This window comes from Halyomorpha halys, unplaced genomic scaffold (assembly GCF_000696795.3).
Source record: "Halyomorpha halys isolate HHAL.00 unplaced genomic scaffold, Hhal_1.1 Scaffold276.1, whole genome shotgun sequence".
NCBI classification, from domain to species: domain Eukaryota; kingdom Metazoa; phylum Arthropoda; class Insecta; order Hemiptera; family Pentatomidae; genus Halyomorpha; species Halyomorpha halys.
Genome location: NW_027105171.1, coordinates 683,723 through 692,676, shown reverse-complemented (window position 1 = coordinate 692,676; position 8,954 = coordinate 683,723). Strand labels below are relative to the sequence as shown.

The window sequence follows — 8,954 nt, the reverse complement described above, 5'->3', positions numbered from 1 at the left end:
TATATATGTATATATATGTTATATATGTATCACTATATATGTATAATGATCAATCAAAAAATAAAAAAAATGAAAATTATCAAAGCAAAACTTATTTACTGGAACAATTTTTCACGCTAACTTCACAAAATATTTTATTGCCATTAAATTTGAGTTCTCAATGTATTTAAAGAATCATTATTTTAAATAATAGCATTTTAATAAAACAAATAATAGTATTAGAATAGTATTTTCCACCACCATCATCAATTCCAATCAATATACACATAAAATATAGAATTACTAGTATGTGACATTATAAAGTATGCATCCTCGAATCATGACAGGATCAGCAAACCGATTAGGACATGAATGTCAAAAATATATAATACTAATATAAGTGAAATGCTCATTCGTATAAAAAAAATGATAGCGAAAGTCTATTCAAAAGATACAAATGATTAAGCTGAATAATTTAGAATCACTATATTCAAATAATAGTTTAATTAACAAATAATTACGTTGACCCTCTGATAAGAATTTTACTTTTTAGGATTCTGCTATCCTTAAAGTTTTATTGATGCTGAATCGTGCTCACTGAGACCTTAAAGCTAGGCTGTACATGAAATGATGGTTTTGGGAGTCTCCAAATTTTTGGTGGGAACCCACGAGTAAGAATAATTTAAGACATGAAAAGAAGAAATCTGTTAAGCCTTTCGGTTAAAACAAAAATTGACAAATTCAGAAACGGACAAACTTTTTCAAAATCTTGAGCTCAAATTTGTTCTAAACATTCTTGGAATATTATAGTGTATTTGAGATATAAAACCTGCAAATTGGTAAAATATCGTAAACCATCATTTTATGTACTGGCTTTGAGGTCTCAATGAGCACGGACATTACATTGATTCATATGATTTTAAAATAATTTCTTTGAATATTAATTACACAATTAATGTTTTTTTGTTTGGAGAAAAATAAAGTGTGTATACACAAGAATAGTCAATTACTTACTGTAACTGCAATATTTCGAGTTCCTAGGAGGATTTTAAGGTAGTAGAAAAAAGAAAAAAAAAACTTTTCCCCTACTAATAAGATAGGTAGACTAAGTTTACAAAGCAAAAAAAAATTAAAAATAACTTACAAATCACGTCCGTTGTGCATCTCGCTAATAATTCTTTCATATCTACATCTTTACCATCAGCTATTTCCTTCATACATTCAACAAAAATATTGGCACAATTTTCAATTTCTTCGTACATCCACTTCAGTTTAACTTGGCTAAATAGAGGGGACAGCTTGCTCCTAAGGTATCGCCATTTGTTTCCTCTTATAAAAAACAGGTGTTGATCTAGAGGGTTTGTTTTCCCGTCTACATGAAAAATCCTGTCAGGAAAATGTTCGAAGGATGTCTTCAGAATATCATTTATGTATTCCGGGTCTCGAATCATTAGCATTGGAAGGATTGAGTGGTAAAATCCACCGTATTTTTCATTTTCCAGTTTTTTATAAACTCTATCCCAACTTTCGGCTATTAAAAAAAGAGAAACAAATCATTATTAATATTACGGATGTATTTCAAATTTGGGTTGATATTTTATGAAATTTAGATGTATCAATTCAATAGAGTAAACTCTGTAAAAGAGTCAAAATAATAGCTAGAATACAACTGGAATATTTCAAACAAATAACCTTGAATCACTGAACTACAGGCTAAAGACTCCAGAAATAAAAACCATTCATTATTAATAAAATAAATTATGTTATATCCGTATGAGTTAATAAAGTATCTCAACGTAAACATTTTCGATATGACGTCATATATTTAAAAAAAATCAAATTCACATCAATCGGACAAAATATTAAATTTATTTGATAGTCATTGGTGCTTTTCAAGTCTCATAAATTTTACTTAGTTTTACATTATCACTGTCCAATAAAGAATGTATGCAAAAATATATGAGAATATCTAGTATCGATAATAAAGGTACTGTTAATATATTGAAAAACTAATAAATAAAAAAAACAAATATTAAAAAAAAAATTAATGTAATCAACCGTAATGAAGGTCATGATTGCAATTAATCAATGAAAAAAAAGATACAGTATTGGAAGTGAATGATTCTTCATTCACATTTCTATGAGAGATATTTTTCATGAGAAAAATAATCCTTGAAAAATTTCATTCCTTATGAAAAATTTGTACTTTATTTTTCAGAAGAAGAAGCTTATGGTTTGCCCTAAAAAAAAAAAAAGGATTGGAAAGACGGCGATGTTAAAATAAAATTACAAATCTGCCTAAATAAAAAACTTCTATTAATTTAAACGTTGATAAATTAAGCGATTGGGAATTATTATTAAATACTTATGAAAATGTTTCATTAATCGACTTACCAATATGTATCTTCATTAATGGTCCATCGGGTTCGCTGCCTAGGAGAAATTTAGGCTTCACATATTTGATGTTCCTCTTTTCGAAATAGGTGTATATGCTTTTGATTTTGTAATAAAGCAAAAGGCACAAAGTGGATATCGCTATCAAGATGTCAATTTTCCAATCATTTGTAACAAGTCCCATTGTTATAGCTGAAACAGAATCAGTAAGTATTTATGTGTTTAATTTTGATGCAATTGATGTTATAAAGAATTGGTTACATTCTTTTTTGTACTCAAAGCGTATTGTTTGAACTCAAAAATAATTAAATTAAAGTAACAACGTTTTGTTTTTCTGTACCAAGTAAACAATAATTAATGGATATGTTTTTGAACTAAAAGTTATTTTGAAATCAATAAATACTATTTCTGGTCATTATGGCAGAGTAATTATTGGAGGAGGAAAATAAGGAAGCTTATGGATAGTGGTTTTGGAGGTGGTATGGTGTACAGTATAAAACAGTCAAGTAATAGGCGTTACACCGTGTATTAGAAGGGAGTTGTATTTCTAATGATTGTCCGATGAACCTATTTAATTAATTAAATTAGGAATACTTTTAAACATAAAATAGTTTATTTTGCAACTAGCTACATAACTAAATGTTTTGTTTTCCTTTGTAACGGTGATTTTTTTTTGTAAGTGCAAGCTAATTAGATTTCTAAAGGATTATTAACTTAGTTTAGAATTTAAAGTTAAAAGAAATTATTGTATTTTTGATATACACATTTATAAACCTAAAATAATGTACACAGAAACATCAATTTTAAACAAAAAACTTAGTGAATCTTATTTTTTTTTACCTTGGGCGGCACAAAATTATCATATTTTTTGTTTTTGTTTTTTCTGGATTATTAAGTTGTTTTATCATATCATTTTTTAATTTTTAAATTACTAAAATATTCCATCCGACGTTTCGGACCGCATGTTGATGTTATGAATACATAAACCTAGAAAAAATTGAATTTACTAGTATTTTTAATCATATTTTAGACGGTAAAACTCGATTTTTACTTGTAAAAACCATAAAAATTAAAGGTATAGAAAAAAATAAACAATGAACTATGTAGAAAATGAATATTTAAAAAATTCTTTTAGACATTAATCATTATTTTTTAGTAACAACGTTTAAAGTGTTATCTTTTTGTCGCATATTTTTAGACTCGTCACTATACCTTTAAGTTCCGTGCTAACCTCTGCGCTCTAAGAACCATCTATAACATCATACATATCCGGTCAATAGAAAAAAAAAAGATGGGATATATTTGTTAAAAAATAAAAAGGGATATCAGAAAAATTGTTCTTACCGGGTTCAAAGCAAACATACTATGAGTACATGCAATATCTTATTCCTCTAAGAATGTGTACAGAGTTAATACTGTTTAAATATTTTTTTTCCGATTGAGTAGAAGTAGAAATGAGAATCAACAAAATACACATTTCAAAAAGTTATCACTATCTCGGATCTTCTGAGGTCTTAAAATAAATATATTTTTGCTATTTATACATATCATATATCTCACATATTTACTGATTTCAATCGCGCAATGTTGCAAAGTAATCGTATACAACAACTGATTAAGAATCCACTCTTATCTTTTATCAGATGTATATTTTTGTGCAACTTCAAGGTTAAAAAACACCCTTGAAGTACCGGCTGGGGTCAGACACTTAAAATATTCATAAATGCGTGATATTGATTAAAAACGCTCCAATAAGTGCTCTTGAAAGTGTAGTTAAATGGGAGTATTGATCAACGTTAGGTTATAATTGATATAATATAATTGCTCAACAAATATATTTACTTGTAACTACTTATACTATAGATATTAAATTATATTTAGTGCCTTGGGTATAAACAAAATAAACATTGAATTACAGAATGTATTTTGTAAAACAATTATTCAATTGCCCGAAGTATTTATCTAAATACCTTACCGTATAGATCCTTAAGACGTTGTATTATACATGTATGTAATAGGGAATGGTTTCAATGTTTGTACCTACACAATATTATTACCATATATTATAATCAAATATTTTTAATATTTATTATTACCATATTTTCCATTATATGTTACTACCATATATTTTATTATATGTCATTACCAAATATTTTTATTAAATATTGCTATTTACCGCCATATACTGAATTGATATAATAAAACAATAATTCAATTATAAATTTTATACGTAAATAAAAAAAAACCTTGTATGTTCAACTAAATATAATGTATTTATATATTTATATTTATGTGCATTAATTTATATCAAATTTTCGATTGTTTGGAACATGTTAAACTGAACCTGGGTCTTGGAGAAAGTCATTTGATTGTAGTCAATATATTACAATATTTCAATATTTTCCATTAATTTTTAACTTGTACTCGAAAGTAAATGAGAATTATTTATATTGCGAAATTTTATGAACCACAGAGTAATCTATACTTCTAATATTATATTACAGGATGCGAACAGTAGATCCACAAATATTTTTTAGAATAATTTTAAATTTTATTTATATTTGTATTTATAAGTATAAGCTTATAGCTTATAATTTAAATTATATCATTCATAATTTTATTTGGAACTACATAACATTCGTTTTTGATGAAAGCATTTCCAGCCTTTCGTTTTTTTTAATTACCCTAGAACCTAAATACTGCAGCCAATCCACCTGTTCAAATCAATCATTTGTACCTAACACAAAATTATAAATATAATCACATGTATAATATATATAAATACAATTATATTACAGCTAAGTAAAAAACTCATTCTATATAGTAATAAATACTAATATAAGAAAAGAAAAATATAAAACAACCACTTCCGATTGCATAAACTTAAAAAAAAAAAAACGCGTATTTTACCTTCAAAAAAGAGTATTATTACATTACATTATATTAAAAATATTATTTGAAGATTTGATTTATACTTATCACTGAAATAAAGGAATTTTATATGGAAAAAGTTTTATATAATGTAAATTAAATAAATTATTCCTAAAAGTTTTTGGGGAAGTTTAGGAATATACATAATATATTAAACATGAACTACTGAAGAGGAAAAATATATATATAGCAATTGTGGTTTGTTAGGAGTCTGTGTATGTAACATTTTAAATTTTTAGTGTATATATAGATTAAATTCGTAATTCTAATAACTGTAAATAAATATAAGATCTTCCTTTACTATTCCAATAATATAATATAAATTAATGACTGTCAACTGACCATACGATAAATTCCCCGCGCTGGCACTCAGACTGAAGAGAATAGATTCAGTGACTGGTGAAAACTCTAGAGGTGGCCACTTTTATATATCATGCGCCAATGTTTTGAGAGATTACTTTTGTGGTTCTGTGGTGTAATATTACAACAGGATAGTAATTGTTTTACTTAGGAGAAAAATAAATCTCAATTGAAAAATTAAATTAATTAGTTTAAATTAGTTAAATAAGTTATTAAAGCTACGTTTTGAAATAGTCAGAAATGATCTCCTGTGACAGTGATACAGCTGCTACGCAGTCTCGTTTTGGCAAAGACAATACAGTAATGAAAAGTATAACATTATAAAAAGTATATTGGAAAGTAAAAAGTAGATCACAATTACCTACTATAAATATACAAATAGGTTATAAAGCTTTCTATGTTCGGCTACGTTGATGATAAAGTATGTTGTAACAAGAAAATTTAACCCAAAAACTTTAAAAACTAGAGAAATAGGATCATTTATAAAAAAAATATATAAATGATTAGTAGAGATCGGATTTTCATGAAATTGCATCTTTTGTTCACTAGCTCCAAATTGTGCCATACTTCAAGTTGATTCAACGCCTGAAGAAGACCCAGCCTAACGTACAGCGAGTGGAACTCGACCTCCTGCAGCTTTTGACTGAACACCACGTCAAAATCACAATTGTGGAAACTTGTAGCCATTAACCACGTTCGCTTCCGAGTCTCCGCTTTTAAAGAAGACCGAAGCCAAGTCCAGTCCAGGGAGTGCCAACAATATGGGGGCACAATGCGCTACTACAACCGCGCAGTGATTTCTCAAAGATGCACCAAGAACCACGACATGTCCCAGTGCACTTGGACGGTGCCGACCAGGTGTACCATCTGTAATAAGAATGGACACATGGCGACATCGAAGGAATGCCTTATAGCGGTAAAAATTCTGTAGAAGAGCGGGGCCAAGAAGGAAGTTCCACCATCGCAGCCTAGTAGAAGACCGCGGAGGAAGATCCAGAACGATGCAGCCTTCTCGGAGCTGCTAGGAGGATCTCCAGCGAAGAAGGCAAAGAAGCCGCCGACCCTGCCTGCCCCGGTGACTAGTGTCCCCAACATGCCAGCCATGGCATGCTGTGCGCCCGCATGGACCAAATGGTGGGCATGGTGACTATGCTCCTGGAGATGGTGGGCAAGATCCTTTCTCGCCACTATGACTCAGCATCTAAGTCATAAATTATAATGTCAGAGGCCTCTCACCGAAGCAGGCCGAAATCGGCCTTCTCCTGCACTAGCACAGACCATCAGTGGTGGCGCTTACCAACACTATGCTCACCGTCTCGTCACGGATGTACTTTCAAGGGTACACCGCATACCGAGAAGCCTATCTCCCAGAAACTTTTGCAGGAGTCACGATCTTCGTCAGGAGGGACTTCTCGTCAAGGAGCATCCCGAACCCAATGATGGTAACCAGTGGTACTCAACTAGTCACAGTGGACGTACGGTTTAAACACCGTTCACCTACAGGTGTCTCTACAGAAGACCTCGGGTGGTCTCACGTTCACGAAGCTGCTGCTGCACGCCCAAGCAACGAACCGGCATGTTGTCCAGAGTGACTTGCTTGATCCCAAGTGAACTATGTGCCCCAGAAAGGGGAAGAGTTTAAGTTTCCCACCAGTCTATGCCGACTGGTCCGAAACTACCTAAGTGGAAGATCATTCGTATTAAGAGTTGGTGAAGACTTGTCGCCTCCGGTCCCCACAAGCTGCGGAGTCCTTCAAGGATCTGTGCAAAGACCTCTACTCTGTCGTTTTCACGACACCAGTAGTCTCCATCAAGCATCCAGAGGCAGTGGTAGCAGCCTATGCCGACAACATCGGTGTCTACGCCTCCAGCATGAGAGCAGAATTGGACCATCATCGTAACTTCACTGAAGAAGGACGGCATCAGGGTAATACCAGCTAAGACAAGATCCTCTACCTTGGTGTGACACTCGACAGGTATCTCACCTTCTCCAGTCACGTCAGGGAGAGACTTAAGCTGGGCCGACTGAAGTCAGGTAGGCTCTATCACTTTCTTACTTCTCAACAGATATCGCTCCGACTCAAGCTGAAGATCTACAAGGCCAACATACGCTCTAATCTACTCTTTGGTGCACCACTCATGCGACACCTCAGCTTGCTCTTGCTACAAAACAAATCTTGCTCTTCTACAGAGGCCTTGCTGGTGTAGCTTATTCTCTTCAACCCAGGGAGATGTGAGTAGAGCCCTTGTAGTTCGGGTAGTTTTCTTTCTTCATCAGCTCAAGAAGATCGCTCACTGTCAGAATATAGAATCCTGTTTACAACATCATCGTGCCTCTTAGTGCTTCATAGGCGGTACAGGGAAGTACGACGTGCTCGGCGGTCTCAGGAACCTTTAAAATGGGCATAGATGATCGATGCCATGTGCGGCGAACTTAGGCTCGGAAACCCCCATGCCCCGTGAGGAACTGTGAGACCCAGTAGTCGGGGAGGACCCACGTTGATTCTAGGCGTGAACCAACGGTAGGAAAGTACTTCCTTAGGGTGGCCCCTTTTAAGCAATCCACCCACCCTCGGTTCCATTCTTGCAAGGTTCCTTCTCGAAGGATCCTCTTCCATCTGTTAGGGCTTTCAACAATACGCGCTTGGAGGTTCTCCGGTAAATCCGCCAGACCTTCCCTCTTTATTTTGTGTCGATAATAGTCTTTCTGCAGGAGAAGATTGATAGGCACTCCTCCAGCTAATACCTGTACCGCCTCATGAGACACTGTTCTGTATGCTCGAGTGACTCGCAGCAGAGCTATCCTCTGTATTGTAGCCAATCTGCTCTCCTGCCTTTTCGAGAGATATCGACTCCATGCAGGGGATGCATATCTCAAGATACCCACAACTACTCCTTTATAAATGGTCAATGTTACTGGGTATTTGAGGCTCCAAAATGCACCCCCGATACGATTGAGTCCATTAAGAGCAAGGGCTACCCGACTTCTCATGTAGTCTAAATGAGATGTCAGATTAAACTTTCTCCAAGCCTTACGCCAAGATGTGACACAACCTCACTGGGTCTTGTCTACAATCCATATATTCACTTGTGTTGATCCACATGCAACTTGTATATGATAAAAAATGAATTTTTATATCACACTTTAGCAATGACTATGGTAGTGCAACTTAACAAACATAAACAGTAGAGACTTAAAAGGCTTCTTACATATTGACAAACAAAACATATAGTTTATTGGTTCCAGATCTCGAGCTCAATATATTGTGTATGTGTATGTATGTATATAT

The 8,954-nt window shown here is 33.2% G+C and overlaps 1 protein-coding gene and 1 long non-coding RNA gene across 2 annotated transcripts in view; both read right to left on the bottom strand.

Moving 5' to 3' along the window:
• The window catches only part of LOC106680668 (probable cytochrome P450 6a14), a 38,624-nt gene extending 32,912 nt beyond the window's left edge, over positions 1–5,712 (bottom strand). The window contains exons 1-3 of the mRNA XM_014420536.3: positions 5,647–5,712; positions 2,374–2,565; positions 1,124–1,510 (exon numbers count right to left, since the gene is read on the bottom strand). Of these exons, the coding sequence (XP_014276022.3) occupies positions 1,124–1,510; positions 2,374–2,557 (571 nt within the window). The 5' untranslated portion in view covers positions 2,558–2,565; positions 5,647–5,712. The remainder of the gene's footprint in view (positions 1–1,123; positions 1,511–2,373; positions 2,566–5,646) is intronic.
• On the bottom strand, positions 2,756–4,151 carry LOC136796180 (uncharacterized). The gene is made up of 3 exons (XR_010843883.1): positions 3,718–4,151; positions 3,586–3,624; positions 2,756–3,360 (listed from the first exon to the last, which is right to left on the bottom strand). It is a non-coding gene; the product is annotated as an uncharacterized lncRNA (long non-coding RNA).
• Positions 5,713–8,954: the final 3,242 nt, after the last annotated feature.